General features: G+C 39.5%; 1 protein-coding gene across 1 annotated transcript in view; it reads left to right on the top strand.

Annotated features, from left to right (window-relative positions):
• Nucleotides 1–483: 483 nt before the first annotated feature.
• The window catches only part of DNAAF5 (dynein axonemal assembly factor 5), a gene marked incomplete at its 5' end in the record, with an annotated part of 31,589 nt that continues 15,406 nt past the window's right edge, over nucleotides 484–16,666 (top strand). The window contains 7 exons of the mRNA XM_082490843.1: nucleotides 484–1,015; nucleotides 1,452–1,636; nucleotides 2,492–2,616; nucleotides 3,027–3,142; nucleotides 7,328–7,560; nucleotides 10,494–10,706; nucleotides 12,868–13,011. Of these exons, the coding sequence (XP_082346969.1) occupies nucleotides 484–1,015; nucleotides 1,452–1,636; nucleotides 2,492–2,616; nucleotides 3,027–3,142; nucleotides 7,328–7,560; nucleotides 10,494–10,706; nucleotides 12,868–13,011 (1,548 nt within the window). The remainder of the gene's footprint in view (nucleotides 1,016–1,451; nucleotides 1,637–2,491; nucleotides 2,617–3,026; nucleotides 3,143–7,327; nucleotides 7,561–10,493; nucleotides 10,707–12,867; nucleotides 13,012–16,666) is intronic.

Below are 16,666 nucleotides of genomic sequence, written 5' to 3'. Positions count from 1 at the left end.
AACACTAAAAATTATATGACGGTGTTACAGAAACTGATGACTTACAGCACTGATCCCTCCGGAGGACAAACAGAAGGGAAAAGCAATGCAAATAACGTGTTCGGTGTGGAAGTTTCCACACAGCGACACCCTCACCCCCAGAGGCTGTGCTGGCCCGGGCCGGCTCGCTTCGCCCTTCCCCTCAGTCCCTCCCCCACCTGCGGCCGCCCAGGGCTTTCCCTCAGGTTTGCCCGGCTTTTTCCCCTGCCTGACTCGAGTAACGGGTCCCGCTCCTGCTGGTAGCTACCGTACCTGCTGCAGCTACCGCCCTGCCTCCGCGGGACTTTGCTGTGGGGCCCGGGACGTCCCCTCCCGCCTTGCCAGCGCCCGCAGGACCGCTACCGCCCGGCACACCTCTGCCTCGCCGTAAAGCGCTCTCCCGCCGTCGTAAAAGCCTCGCGCGTCCTTAGCGACGCCGCCGCACTTCCGTAGCGACGGCGGAGCATGGCGGCGGCCGGGGCGGCCGAGGTGGCGCAGGCCCTGAGCCGGCCCTTGAGCTGCTTGCAGCAGCCCGACTGCGGCCGGGCGGCGCGGCTGCGGGCGCTGGAGGCCATCCGGGCCGAGGTGCAGGAGCGGCCGCTCTCGGGCGCCGTGGTGCAGGAGGTTTTCGGGGCGCAGCTGGTGCGGCCGCTGGCGCGCTGCCTGGCGGGGGACGCGGCGGAGCGGTGCCGGGAACTCGCCCTCCAGCTCCTCCGCCACGGTCTCAGCCACGGCGACCGGCCCGGCGAGGCGCTGCCCGTCCTCCTGCCGGCCCTGGCCCACCGCCTCTGCCCGCCGCAGGGCTCTGAGCCCAGCGAGGAGCTGCGCCTCGGCCTGGTCCAGCTCCTGAGCCTGCTGCTGCGGCGCTGCGGGGCCGCCGTGGTCCCCTACCTCACCGAGGTTATCCGCATCCTTCAGGCCACCCTCCTCGACCAATATGCCGAGGTCAGGCGGGAAAGTTGCAGGTGCGCCGTGGCCTGCGCCCAGGCCATGCCAGGTGGGGCCTGAGGTTGGGCGCAGCGGGGAGCTGTGGGCCGATGTGAGCCTGCAGCCTCCTGGGGGGACAGGGACAGGGGTAGGGACCGATGGGAGGTTACAGGGATGCAACTGGGAGAGAGAAAGAGAGATGAGAAGCTGCACACATCCTCAGAAGTGCACCTTGCAGGCCTTAGAGGATGTGTTGGAGAGGAGCCATGCCAGGGATGGATGCTGAGCAGTTACAGCATGGGGGTAATAGTGGGAGGAGGGGGTTAGGGGAGGGCAAGTGTGCCGGTGTTCAGCTCTAATATAATATAAAGTTAAATCTCGATGCTGGATAAATTCAGCAACATTTGTCAGGCTGTGGTTCAGTGTTACAGAAATCATGTCACTCGAGATCTGTCACCCATGTAGAGAAAGGCATGTTTGAAGTTTGTGTCTCTCTGCCCTAACAGAGCACTTCCATATGCAGTCAGAATCTCTGATAAAACCCTTAATGCAAACAATTTCACACCAGCACTACAGAGTTCGTGTTGATGTAATTCAGGCTACTGGAACAGTGATACAGTTTGGAAATGGAAAGTCTGTGGATGATGTTCTGTCTCATCTGGCCCAGAGATTATTTGATGAGATCCCCAAGGTGTGTTTTTCTTCCCTTTTTTTTTTCTGGATTTGTTTTGAATCTGTTTCAGGGTGGTTTTTTTGGTACACCCCCCACCCCCCCCACCCCCAGTTTTCAGCTTTCATTCATTCAGTTGAGATAAGTAAATATGTCGCATACAGGCTTTGTCAATTGTAAGCTATCCAAAACCAAGGTTGGTGACCTATTCAGCTGCTATCTAATTCTGCTGGCTTGTCGTGGTTTGTTGAAGCTTGTAGGCACGTTTTTCTTTCAGTGGATGCCTTCAATTCTGTCTTAAATTCTTCTGTCAAATCTGTCTGGGACTTGATTCTATGGCCTTTCCAGATGTTTAATGAACACTTAAGGTATTGGTCCCTTCATAAGATGCAATCGAGACAGTAATTTAAAATGTGCAACCTAATCATAACTAAAATATTTTGAGTGGATGTATTCACATTATTTAACTTAGGCTTCCTTTATAGTGAACAGAGAAAATTGTCTTCTGGAGATGTGCTTGGAAAGCTTCAAATTCCAGAGAAATGTGCAGTTCTTACATTCTGAGAGAGATATTAACCATGAGCATTTAGAGTTTTCTGAGTTAGGTCTCTATCTTGTTTTCCTCTTGGATATGTGCTTTTGTGCAGCAAATAGTCTAAGACTTACTAAGCCAGAGTGAGAACACAAGAGGGAGCATGACACCTTGGGTGTTACTGAAGATGCTTGCTATAAGTGAGGAAATCCTGGGTTGTTGTAATTTATTCTGAGACTATTGATGCACCTTACCGAGTCTTATATACCAAAAGCAAATATTATTTTTTAATTTTTCTGGTATTTTCTTGACATATTTAAAATAGTCTTTTTGTATCCCTGTAGGTCCGGCACGCTGTAACAACTGTCATTGGAGAATGGTTGTTGCACCTACGAGATAGATATTCATATTTTCACAAGTTGATTCCTTTGTTACTTGGCAGCTTTACTGATGAAATTCCTGAAAATATGTAAGCAGAAAACCTTTTCTTTCTTTTATCTTTTTTTTCCCTTAAATAGTTGTTGTACATGGAAATGTTTTTATGTTCACAGATGTATTGCTTGGAGGAAAAAACCTTTTTTTTTTTTCTTAAACCCAAATTGATAGCGTTATCTTCAGAACTTTTGTTATATTGTCCTTTTATGTATGAGAGGGACAAAGACAGGGAGGTAGACAGAGACAGAATTATCATTTGGAAGAGGTGACTTCTGTCCACTGAGTACAAAAGAGGCATAAACTCTCAACTTGCTGTGCCTAGGTTAAATGGCAGGAATGTTTCCCATCTTTCCAGATAAATTTAAGAAGTGAGTTTCCAGAAGTCTTATGTTAAAATGCTTTTCTTTTGGGGACATGATGGTATAAAACTTATTTTGTGTCTAGGAAACTGGCTTGGACTTACTGGGAAAAGATAGGCTTGCAGTGGGAGAAAGAGAATGAAGAAGATCTGAAGGATAAGATGGATTTTAGCATTTCACCGTCTCATTATCCCAAAGGAGGTGAGTGTTGCACTGAAAGTGTTTTTTACTTCCTGAATAATCCCTGAGAGCTGCAGTGCAGTAACGACAGCAGAGTGGGATGTGTAATATTCATTACAAGATGTCATATTAGTTAACATATAGGGGTAGTGTGTCTATATATAAATATAATATATGGCATATTTTTGTATAAAATTACTTAGGTTAAACTTAAGTTTTAAAAAAGGTTGGTTCAGTAACTGCATTCAGTTTTTCCATTAAGCCCAAAATGCATTTTGGAGAAAAAGTAGATGAAAATGTGTATGCTGAAAAAGAGATAAAGCAGTTATGCAGAAGCAGCAGAAAGTTCTCCGTTAGCCAGCAGCCAGGTGGAAAATGGGCACAGGGAGGACCGGAAAGGAAAGCAGGATGAAAGAACCTGTGAGCTGAGTCCTTAAATAACAAGAACTAGACACAGCATTAATGATCCACAGAATTGGTGTGGAAGAAAAATTTGCAGTGAAATGATTTCAGACTTCTTTGTGAGACACGGGGGTGCTAACTAAAATCTGCCAGTGTACAGGAAGAACACGGGAATAGAAACAATAATTTCCTTTATTATATACAAAACCCCAAGATACAAAGCACAAGTAGATTACTTCTTAGTACCGTATGATTTATAGGTAACTTTAATACGGTATGTTTGCAGTAGCTTGAAGCTTGTTTCCTGACTCAGGCTCATAAAGTTAATGTTTAAAAACACGCGTATGGGTCTTGGTGAGAGAGAGGGTTTGAACGGGTCATTTATTGATTTCTATACTCATATTTAACAGAACAAAAACTCTTTTGGTGTGAAAGAACAGGTTCATGCTTGACTTGTGCCTACCTGACAATCACATCACAGAATACCCAGCAGCAAAATCCTTTCCATGACAGTGGGTTCCGGAGTCCTTTCTCCTTTGAAATTAGACTTTTTTTTTTTTTTCCTCTTTTAAAGTTGCTTTACTCGGTAATGCTTGAATGAAAGGGGAAGCACTTCATAATGGTGGCTGGTTTGACAGAACTGTTTAGCTTTGAAGACAGTCGAGTTGATCTGTTATCCTTTCCAATTCCTTTTTTTCCTTATTTTTTGTATAATATTACCTTAGGCTTTTGTTGATTGTAAAGAATGCTTTTACTTCCGCTAGCGATGGCAGAAACATATTTCTTATTTTGGCAGTCAGAGAATTTTTTAATGTATGTAAACTGCCAAAAGTTGAGTCTTAAGCTCCAGTCACTTATTTTGTAATGACCACAATATAGTGAAGGTCATCAAAGGCTTTATGTGCTAGTCTTTCAAACAGTTATTATCATTTAATTGCTAATACCGTTACCTTGTTCAGTTTTCTCTGGGCCTGTGTTGGGTTTCGCGCGTGTGTGTGTGGACTGTTTTTTTAGAAAGGGACCTCTATCAGTTACTTCATAAATTGAGTGATATCAACTTTCTGAAATAGTCTTCTTAGCATAATAAATATGCTTCACAAATTTTTATTTAATATTAATTAATTTTTTATTTAATATTAATATTTTTATTTAGTATTTAATATTAATATTTTTTATTATTTATATTTATTTTATTTATTATATTGTTTAATATTAATATTTTTTATTTAATATTAAATTTATGCTTCACAAAATTTGGGCAACACTCCAGCCCTGCATTTAATTGACTCTTCATGCATCTTGCTTGGTAGAAATATGCAGGTAAGGCTTCAATGTGACACATGTACACACTTGAGTCCCAAGTTAATGGTGACTTTAAGTTATAATTTCCTGATGCTTACCTTTACTTCCAAATTGTACATCCTATTAACAGTCAGGCTTTATGGGACTAAAGAGAAGAAAAATGAGAGGGAAGGGCGATTGTCTACTTAATCATACAGATACAAAACTTTTGTCAAAGATACTGATAAACCTTAGTTTCAAGTAATAGTTTGTGGTGTCTTACCACAGACCATATGAGTAGTTATTTTGTCTGTCCTTCCCCCATGGTTCCAGTCCACACGCATTTGTATTTTTTTATAATGGGGTAGTGATGTATTTTAACACTTTGTGGCTCTTGCTTCTGACTCATTCAACATCCTGGAATATCTTTTTATAATGGTGAGTTTATAGTACATTTTACTTAACTATCTTAGCCCAACTGTCAAGCTAATGAACCTGACATCCAAGCTCCCCTGTGCTTTGATCTCCAGATGACAGATATCGCAGGTCAGAGGAAGAGTAGTCAGGGCTTGTACCTGGTGTCATCCGACCAACTGAATAGCTTTCCAGCGAGCAACAGCAGCCATTGCCTTAGGATACGGGTGCAAACAGTTTATAGCAGGGAAGTCTTTGACAGGAGTAGCTACAGGGATAAATGCCTGCATTTGAACATCTGAAATGAAGGAACTACTGATAAAGAATGGTCCAAATTCTTTAAACAAAATTCTGCCTCAGGTTGAATAGGATGCCAGTCTGTATTTGCTGTCTCAAGTTGATTTCTTTATTTGACCTTTTGCTATTCATTGTCAGTTTTCATAATCAAAAATGTTGTCCTCCATTGACAAAAGAAGCAGCAATTCATGTCCTGATGCTCAAAAATTTTGTTTATTTTTTTCCTACTCTAGGTATTTCATAGGCATTTCTATAAGCCTCTTGTATTCTTCTGGCCATTCACTTCAGTCCGTTTTCCTTTGAGCATTTGTAGTTACATGGACCAATGCAGGAAAATATGCTGAGACAACTCAGCCATTTCTTTTTTAAGCATTTACATGAGAACTCTGTACCAGAAATAAAAAATGTACTCACACATTCAATGGTTTTTGACACCTCATAATGAATAGTGTTCCTTTCTCAAAACAGTCTGTGAACATTGGGAGTGGCAATAATAATAAATTGGTGGTTCTTAGAGAACAACTTTTCAGATTTTGTCTGTGTAAGCATGTACAGCGTGAAGGAGAAGAAAAAATCTCCTGTAGAAAAAGTCACTAAAAGTTTATTGCAGTTCTTTGGAAAGCGCTTTGTGCTAGCTTTGGCTAAAGTACAGAAGTGGAGGCTTGATAGCTGCTCGTGGTATTGGTCAAGTTGCTTCTCTGAGTCTCAGTGATTTATAAATGAGCTAAAATGTAAATTTGATGATTACCAGACAGGATAGTAAACATTTGCTGGGGAATTTAAGTTTATTAGTTCTCATCCTCTATTGAGGTAGGGAACATGTATTTGTAACACTTTGGGGTTTTGTTTAAAAAAAAAAAAAAAAAAAACAAACCAAAAAAACAAACAAACAACAACAAAAAAACCCCAAACAGTAACAAAAACCCACTTTCCACAAAATCTTAATGCATGAAATTTAATCAGGGGGGTGGGGTGGTGGGGGAGGGGAGATTTCCCCCAACTCCTGTATAACAAATCTTTTACTTCATTTTGAAATGTGTTACTTAATATAAAATCAGACAGGGACTGCAGAGATGTATCAGTGTGAGCCACTTTTCCTGAAAAGGCCTTAGCAAAGAGGTTGTGTAATAGCTGTGTTTTTTAAAATAATATCAGTTTTGTCAGCTTGATCTATTACACAGCATGTGTAGGAGTCATAGTACCCTCTCTACTTTTAATTTGCTAGATAAACTTTTAACCTTTTCCTTTAGAGGTCACAATTGACATTGTCTGTTTTACTGCAGTTCGTGTCCCCTGTACTATTTGTGACTTCTACCTTTCTTTCCCCCTCCAAATTACATTTAACTCAGTGATACCACAACGTTTGCAGGCAAAAGTCTTTCTACCATTTTATCTCTGTGTGTTTCAGTTTATTTTTTTAATGGGATTTGTGTTGCTGTAAAAATTAGAAGGAAATTATTAAGCTGTGTTTTCCAAAGTGGGTAATGTCCCATATTCTAAAGTCTCATATCCATAAAATTATCTTTCTCTTCCCGTTCTGTAAACATTTTAAAACATGTAAGCTAAATGACCATGAATTTTCAGAGAGCTCTGTGGAGTTTAAATTCTGCAGTATATATAAAAGAAATGCAGCTTGCGCAGGTAAATTCCCCAGCAGCATTTGGAATATTTTGTTCCTTGCAGAAGCAGACACCTATAGCTCTTGTCTCAGAGCCTTTAAACTTTTCTAAGGATTAATATGCATTGACTTTACCTTTGATATTTTTTTTCCTTTTTTTTGTTTTTGTTTTTTGTTTGTTTGTTTTCTTCTAGTGACTCGACCAGGACTAGGTTGTCGGGAACTTGTGTCAAGAAATCTCTCCAAAATTCTTCCAGGTCTTTGTCATGATATAACGGACTGGGTTGAAAGCACAAGAATAAAAGCATCCCAGCTCCTGTATACATTATTGCTACATGCAGAGGATCACATAACACAGCACATGGAGCTGCTGCTTAGAACTTTGTACCAAGCGTGCTTGGATGAAGAAAGTGCTGTGGTTAAAAATGTAAGTTCACTGTGTTACAGTATCTACACTGAATAAGGACCCTATCCTTTATAGTCCTGAGTCAGTCTTCTGACAGTTGACCTTACCTTAGGTCACTGGAAATTGCCCATCACTGAAGGATCGGGCTCAGGCTTTTATGGGTGTTAAAAACATGTGAACATTATAGATACGTACTGTGTTAAAATAAATGTATTCTTGTCTTACTGGTATGAAGACCAATAACAAAGTTATTTAAGTACTCTTTAGTTGATATGACAACCCCATGAAGCATTGATAATGATCTGTTTAAAAATCATAAGCAGTGGATTATAGTATAAAAGCCTTGGGGCAACAAATTCTATTTAAAAAAATGTGCAGGTCATGCCCTTTCAAGTTAATTTCACTTATCTCCCCCTGCTGCATAATCCAACCAAGTGTTGAGATATGTTTATTCCATGTGATACCCATATTCAGTGTTTGCATACTTTGCTTAATGCTTATAAAATTCCTTTTTTTTAATGTTTGGGTTTGGGTTTTTTTTTTGTGAGAAATACCTAGTATCCTTTTTCGTAAGGGTTGATGCTGTCAACACTTTGATCAACGGTATCAATAAACACGCGTAGCTGAAGACATTAGGTAAATTTAGCAGAGGATAGGCAGGTGATGCAAACACTTTTACAATTTTAAGAGGAAATCATCTATTCCTATTTCTACACAAGCAAGGGAACATATGTATAACCAAAACAAAAAATCCATGTAACTTACTTTAAAGCTGCAAATTGTATTGCTTTGGGAAATTGGAAGAATGTGTTCTGCTTACTCAGTGCAAGTAGTCCAACCAATGTCAGAAAAGCTGATTTCCTAAATCAGGCTTTTCTTTAGGTTCCTGCTATCATTCGAGCTATATAGACTGAAAAATCCATTTCTGAAATGATCCTTTTTTCTTTTTTTTTTTTTTCCTGCAGTTTCTTGTTGTCTTTAGTCTTTCTCAGTACTAATTTTTGTCTCTCTCCTTTAATTTTTCCTGAATTGTCTCCTTCCCCCAATTCTTACTCTGTTATCCCCTTCTACCTATTCCACCCCTTCCAGCTCCACTTTCAGAACCAGCATCTGATCTCTAACCATGGTGCCTTTCAGCGAGATTGAGTTTGTAAGATAAGCTAGTCACGCACTGATGAAAAGTAGAGAGGTGTAAACCTGAAATACTGTCAGAAGTAATCTTGTTTCAAAAAGGGGTATATGGGCCTTAGGAAATCACTGCCCCAGGGCTGAAGTAGGAGATATGCCACTGTGGGTGTGCAACTTTCAAGTTCCTTAGTGCTTGTATAAAATACATAAGAAAGGTAAATAATTAGAAGAATAAACCCACATGGTCCTGCTGTCCTGGTTCTTGTGTTTGTTGCTGTAAATATCGAGTGCTTGCTGCTATAAAGTATGTGTTAAAGCAGCATGTAGTTTTTGCTTTCCTCTTTTTCACCATACTTGTCTCTTTCTGAGTATTCCACCACTAATCTTCTCGCAGGTGCTTCCAAGAGGTTTATTCCCAATTAGGAGATGGTTTCTGTATTTAATTTTCCTCTTCCTTGTGCCAGAATTTAAGATTCAGCAACTTTTGTTTGTGAATGCCTTTTATCTCCTTAGTGATGCTGTTTCCCAGGATACTGTGATTATCTCCTCTGTCCGTTGTCACTGTAGAACTCATTTCAGAGCAGCCATCAACTTGGAAAATATCATGTCTTTCTCCAGCATAATAATACCGCATGAGATGTATGAGAGTAAAAGACCAAATGGTCTCTTATCTTATTTTTTTCTTTTCCCCTATTAAAATAAGTAGATAAAAAATGTGTCAGTTCATATTATTGAACTGTTTAATTGTATTGTCCTTTTCCAGTTTTCAGAGCTCTAAGAGTCCTTTTCTTTCTCTGTGGCAAATAGGGAGGAGGAGAGGGTTCACATCTACATAGAGCATGTTATAACTGTTTTGAGTGTTCACCCTTGTGAAAAGAATACACAGTGCAGGTTTAAACTATAGAATTCGTGGCTACATGCTTCCATTGAGACTAAAAAACTGGTATGATTCAAGTATTAGGTGCAATTAAAAATCCATGGCTAAATTAGTAGACTAAAAATTATATACAAAGGGGAAATAAGCTTTCATGCTTGGGGGAACAAGCCAACCAGTAAATAAATGGGTTAGGAAGAAATGTTCCTGTTGCACAGGTAATGGCACAGTAGTTGACTATATCTTTATTCATGCACTTGATTGTAAATGTTGGGCGTCAGTCAGAGATAAGCTCTGGTGTGAAAGTATTTCATGTGGAATACAACATACCAATATGTCTGCAAGGCAGAGCTGGGATTAAAGAGCATAAGTATTATGTGGAATACATAGTAATTTAAGCCTTTTCAGTTAAAGAAGTAAGAGATTGGAAACAGTGGGCAGTTCCCCTGTTTGCAGTGCTTCCACACTAAACCAGATCTGTAATGTCAGTGTCAAAATATAGTACAATAACAAAAAAAAATTCCTCTTCCAGGGTTTTATTGTTGTTGCCTTTAATAGACGGGTGGTGGGTGCATTGAGAGCATTCCTCAGAACAGCATTTGGAGGACAAAATGGTAAACCACTAAATCTGCAACATCTGGTTATTCTAAGCTAGAGACTTTATTACAATCGAAGTTGCACACTTCATTTTTGTGCATTACTTTCTCATGGAAGTTTGTGGGATGCTGAGAAGAGTGCTTGCATGCCTTATTATGTGCTTACTGAACACATGTCTAGAAAATTTCTTCATGCATATAATCATTACTGAGTGAGTGGAAAAGGCCTACAAGGCAACTGCTGAAGCATTTAAAGTAACAGCTGGAATCATAAAAAGAAAAAGCCCATGATATATTGAATGGTCTTTGTGTTTTCAGGAAAATCATGAGGTTGTTCCTGTTCTCTTTTTTTTCAGTGTGTGAAGGCAGCAGAATTGATTGGAACATTTGTCAGCCCGAAGGTGTCATTGAAATTAATCACATCAGCCTTTGGGAAGACGCCTAAGCCATCTTGTATAATGGTTCTAACTGCAGTGATTCGAGGTAGCCCAAAAGAAATTTTACAGCCTCATTTGACCGATCTCGGCAACACACTGTCACAAGCTGGAGTTCGTCAAGGGTCTGAAGAGGTAAGGGTGACTGGGAAACACACCGCAGACTATGTTGGAGAATCACTGGTCTAAAACTGTACTTTTTCCCTTGTTTTTCTTAAATGCTCCCATTCCTATCCCTCCCTCGCACACCTAGCCCACGCTATCTCAGGATATAGTTGTGGACATGTGTCTGAGACAAAACAGGAGCTTCCCTGTCCTCCCTGGGCCGTGTTGTGGCCGTATGGTCAAATCTGCTATTCCCCAAAACTGGCTAGCTAGCAGTCCATCCTTTCAGCAGATCTGAGTTCGTGTTTGAGAACTGTTGTAAAAGGCTTCAGATAGTGGGAGGAAAATGAAAAGGCATGACAGAGAGAGAAGAAGCTGTTTAGTACGTGCTGTACTAGGAGAGGACTACCTTGGCTGATCCCGAGGCAGAATTTCATCCATGTTTTGAAATGCCTTGTGTTCACAATCCAAACAAGATCATACGTTTCAATCCTCATCAGTAAAAATGACCACAAACTTTTCACAGGCCATTGTAATTGGCCTATCAGGTTTCCCGAGAAAGATTCCCTCTTAATATTACTTTCTTATTTTTGCTTTGTATTATTATTGTTTTCCATTTTAAAAGGAAGGTACCGGAACTCTTACACGTACATTTAGGAGCATGCTTTGTAAACTGTTGGGCCTGGTTGTTTAAGTAAGATCTAAGAGGAAGACCTTTATAAATTAGAAATTTACTGCCAAGTGTACCCTTGACTAGTGGCTGAGCCTGACAACCATTTTCATTTTTGCATTTGAAGAATATTCATCAATTGCTATATAAGGAGGTGAGAGATTCTCTTCAACATGGAATGGAGATTTTTAACTTCCATGATTTATTTTTTTTTTCCTTCAATTGCTCGGATGTGGAAATAAATCTGTTAGAGATGCACAAGAAGAATCCCTACAATTTCCCCCCTAAATGAAATCCCAGCTTTCATTCCACCAAAAGTTTGTTAGGCCTCTGCTTTTAAGATGACCAAAAAAGGGCTAGTGCTGTGCCTTCAGAAAACTGACTTCATGTCAGATGCAGACTTCCCTTGAAAAGTTATTCATGCGTTTAGACTGAATCTAGCGTAATTGTCTTTTTGAGCCAATGTAAGATATACGTTTGAAGTTCTTCCCTCATTAGGTTTCTTCCCTAATGGAGTATGTACCAGTGATGCACGAATTAACCTTAACCTCCATGAAGCTTGTGATGATTAGCAACTCAAACAACTGGAAGCACTATAACCTGATTGTTCAAATAACCATTCCCTGAAGTGTATCTGCAGAATTGCTGTGAGGTCTTAAGCTTACCACTTCCATTTAGCATTTGATACAGTGGACACATTCATCTGCAGCTGAAGCGCTGGGTGGAATTGTTCTAGCCTTTTGCCTTGGAAAACAATCTTTATTTTAGACAGCGAATGCTGCATAGACACTGTTTAGCTAAGGATTGACCATGTCCATGAGATTAATAACATTTATAGCTAACCTATTCCTACGCTTGATTTATTTTTTGGAAGTATATTTGTAATAATGGCCTATTCTGTTCATTGAATGTAATCTGACAGCTTCATGGAATATCTGATGCACTTTGTCATGGAAGTTATTGCAAACTAACTGACAACAATATTGACTTCAACTGGTATCAGTTGGATCAAGATAACCTGAATTACATTGCATCAAATGAGATAAACTGGCTGAGATAAAAGCAGGTGCTCAGGTTTTCTTGGTTTATGTATCTAACCATTATTGTTCCATTCAAAATCGTCAAACATGGAATAATATTTGAAAGAGTAGTAACAAATATATTATTAATTATCAAATTGAACTTCAGAATGAGAAAGTACTATTGGTAAGCATTCCAAAATGCTTTGATGTTTTTAATCACACAATTGTTCCACTGTGAATAAGAGCAGGGTCATTTATTTTGTTCACAGGACAAGGTAAATACAAATAAATGGTGTAGGAGGAAGATTATATTGCATTCTATAAAAAGTAGAATGTAGGTAATCAAAAGAACTAACATGAAATTATTGATACGTTACCAATTTAGGGGATTATACAGTGCTCAGGTTTTATTATTGTCATTTCCCATATCTCTCCCTTAAAAAGAATGTTATATTTACTAAAAAAAACATAATAAATGTATGCTTTTATTAAAAAATAGGTCTTTTATGTGGAACAGTTGCTTTGTTGTGTACAAGCATTGATTGAAGTATGCCAGGAAGACTGCAAAGAAATTAGCTTGCAGCTGATGAAAGTTTTGGTGACAATAATGGCAATACCGTGTGCTCAGCACCTTAAAGAAAAGGTAAACTATGAGCTGGTTTAATATTTTGTTGGATTTCTCATTTTTACTATTGTTAAGATGCTTTGTCTAAACAGAGCCATAATTATTTCTCTTGCTGTTAGGTTTAAATCACAGAAATCCTTAACTAAGAGCTTACCCACCAAGACTGGTAGAGTTTGAAATGATTTTGCGTTGCATGACCTTGACTGTGCCTTCTGTCTGTCTCCTCATCTTTTTCCATAGCTGAAAATACTTTGGGTTTAGTCTGTTTAAAATGGATAAAGGCAACTTCTCCAGAAGAATAAATCTTTAAAATCTTATTTGTAAGAGCTAAGAACCTGTACAATACCACTAGTTGTGTTTGGGAATTGCTTATTTTTCATCTGTATGTGGGGGGGGGTGTATAGCAATCTGTTTCAAAAAATATATAGAAATATAATAGTTAAACATTTATATATACATACAACTTCAAATTAATCAGATTCACTCTGTTAGAATGAAAGAAGCATGAGGGAATACTTGGATTCTCTCTTTAGTCATAAAACCATTCTGCAAAGACCTATCCCTATGGCACTGTTCTGGTGGTTGGTTAATATTTAGAAGTCACTGTGAAGGCTGAAAGATCTATGAATGTTATCATTTGTCAGTCAAAATATTGATATTTGTGCTTTGCCAGATCACTGTTCATAGTTATTACGTGCTACATCTATTTCCGGATGACAGTTTGAAGATCTTGGTTTAATGTTGACTCCTGCACATCCCTAGGGCTGTGATTAAGATCAGCAGCAGCAGAGACTGGGGTCTTATGGGGTATTTCTTCTATGGAACTGGGAGACAGGGTAGTGCTAGGGTTAGGGTGCGACTAGGGCAGCAGCGGTTCCAGGAGAGCTGAATGTACTGTTGCATCTTGCAAACACTATGACTAGAACGTACACTGATATTTCGAAGGCAAATACTAGCTCCTACACAAGTGTGATCTGCAGAGATCTGGTTAATAGAGGAGTTTGGCTGACATAACAGGAAAGGGTATTTTTTGGGTAGGAAACTTAGGAGTTGGCCTTACTGCTGCATCTTGTAGGGCTGTGGGCTGTACCAGTGGGGAGTAATGGTTTGTGGCTGCTCCAAGGGTGCGCGTCTCTCACTGTATGTACTGTGTATGGAATTAAGTTTGGAGTTGGGTTTACGGTTTGGGACAGCAGAGCCTGGAGAATTATGTTTCCTTGTAACTTTGGTTGAAGGCCCATGGAGTTAGAATATCTGCTGGTTCTGAGAAGGGCTCTAGAATTCAGTTTTATTTTGTGGCCAAAACAACCCAGTATGGACCTGTCAGCTATAGTTACAACTAGATTTTTTTTTTTTTTTTTTTTTTTAAAGGTGTGGTTTAGATTAGAACTCAGAATAGATGGCTTGGAGTACATTGCTGCAGCATGGGAAGCTCACAGTTGGACGAGGGCAGCCATTGGCCTAGAAGAGCACTTTACTTGAGTGGATGTGAATCACTGGGTCGTGGTTTAGGTAAAGTTTTGGGACAGGAGGTGCTCAAGAGTTTATGCTGGTCACTGGATTCTGCAAAGCCTTGGGCATGCTGGTGGTGGTGGTTGAACTGGTGATGCTTACTGTTTAGGTGGATGTAAGTCCCTGGGTTATTGTTAACGTTAGATTATACACAGGAAAAAAACTCAACTTTATTTTCTGACTATTTAAGAGCAATTCACCTGTAGATCAAGAGCACTACTAGCCTTAAAAAAAGTGATAGTTTCATAATCAAATTTTTTATCTTTAGACGAAGATCAGACTGATTTTACAGTAGTTGACCTTTTTACCTCCCCACCAGAACCAAAAGTTTAAATGTTGCAGGAATGCTTTAAAATCAAGGACATCTGTGGATGTCCTGATAATAGATGAGCTTTTTGGCTAAACGTTATCTTACCCCCTTATTTCTTTCTTCCTTTTTCTTCCCCAAGCTAAATATCAAATAAATCAGCAAGCCATCCTCGTGTAATACAATTGTGACCTATCCAAGTTGTCTTTTTTTCAAGCATGTGCCTTAAAAGCGATGGCTATTCCGCTTCCTTTTCTCTCGCTCCCAGGCATGGTGTTCCAAAGGCCTGCGTAGCATCAGTATTTATGGCCCCACAGCTGACAGGCATACACTTAGAAAACTATTCCGAAAGAAGTAACATAGAACAAAACTCAAAACAAGTATTGAAAAGTCTTTGCAGGTCAAAGAGGTACAGCATGAAGATCTGTCTCATCAAGCACCAGTGGGAGAGTGGGATTTTTGGGGGTTTGTTTTGTGGTGTGGTTTTTTGGTTGTGGGTTTTTTTTTTTTTTTTCCAAACAGTCTGTCCAAGTAAGCCTCAGGCAGATGGATCTGCTGTTTAGCAGTATCTTGTCTGTTTAGCCCTACATTGGTCTATAAAGTCAGCAATGTCCATTTAAAACCTTACAAATTCATACTCCTACAAAGAAAGCAGTTTCATGGAGATAAAGCCTGGTTTTCATTTACAGAAAAGTTAATCTCCCAAGATTATTAAAGGTTTAAGATGTTCCTGCAGTTACAGATGATTTGTAAAGTTGACAGTACTTTGGATGAGAATCCTTTTTCTCATTAGCTTTTCTTCCATCTAGGCAGATAGAAAATCTGGCAATGAGATTACATAATTGCAATGTCTCAAATTTGTCACAAAGACAGATACGGCTTGATTTTTTTTTTTTTTTTTTTTTTTAATTCCCCCCCAGTTATTGACTATTCTAGATCTTCAAAGTGAGCTGTACAACTTGCAGAAGGCAAGAAGTGTCTGTTAAAACAGCTTAAGACCATATAGAGCAAATGTAATACATCTAGCTTTACAAGTATAAATCTGTTGGTAAGAAAAGAAGTCTGTATTCAGGATCAAAAGATTTTGAGTATAAACATGAATTATTCAAAAACTTGCATTAAAAACTTCCGGCTTTACTCTGAGGGGACAGAAGATCGCAGAGGTAGCAGAGACCACAACTGGTGTGACCTGACTGTGAGTGTCCACAGCCGTGCTGGATTTTGGGCCCCTTTGCTTTGTGCTCAGCAGTGTTTCTGGTTGCTCAGGGCTGAGGGGAAAGAGCAAGACCCCCAACCGAGCGCTTCGGTCTCACGAGGAGGAGTGTGGTTTACAGCCCCAAAGAGCCAGAAGCCGTTTCAGCTGTCGGTCTGTTAAGGGTGTACTGAGCTTGTCGGTGCTTTAACTGCTGACCTAAAGATAAGATTTGGTTTCATTACTAGTGGCCTGTGCTATCTTGGCTCTTCTTTTGGCACACATTGATTATTAGCATGAAAATAATGTATCATTAAAATTATTAGCTTTCAAATACAGGAAAAAAATCACCCTTGCTTTTTTTTTTGTTTTTTGGTTTTGTTTTTTTTTTTTGTTTTTTTAACTGTGAGACATTTCTTAATGAGAAGATAAGCATTGGTCTATTGGCATATTTAATTTATTCTCTCTGTTTTTTTTAAATTGCATTCCTGAAACTACTTAAAGAGTTTATTTTAAAATCACCTGTGAACAATGTATTTTTTTTCTCTATTGGACAAAAGATATACAAAATCTTGCTGATTGTGGTGGGGTTAATAATGGGGAACAGTTTGTCTTGACACACTCTGTCATGTAAAATGTTCCAATTAATTTATGGATCAATT

Source organism: Vanellus vanellus (genome assembly GCF_965231255.1).
Source record: "Vanellus vanellus genome assembly, chromosome: 14".
Taxonomy (NCBI): domain Eukaryota; kingdom Metazoa; phylum Chordata; class Aves; order Charadriiformes; family Charadriidae; genus Vanellus; species Vanellus vanellus.
The sequence above is the reverse complement of the archived record's forward strand: the minus strand, read 5'-3'. Positions and strand labels throughout refer to the sequence as shown.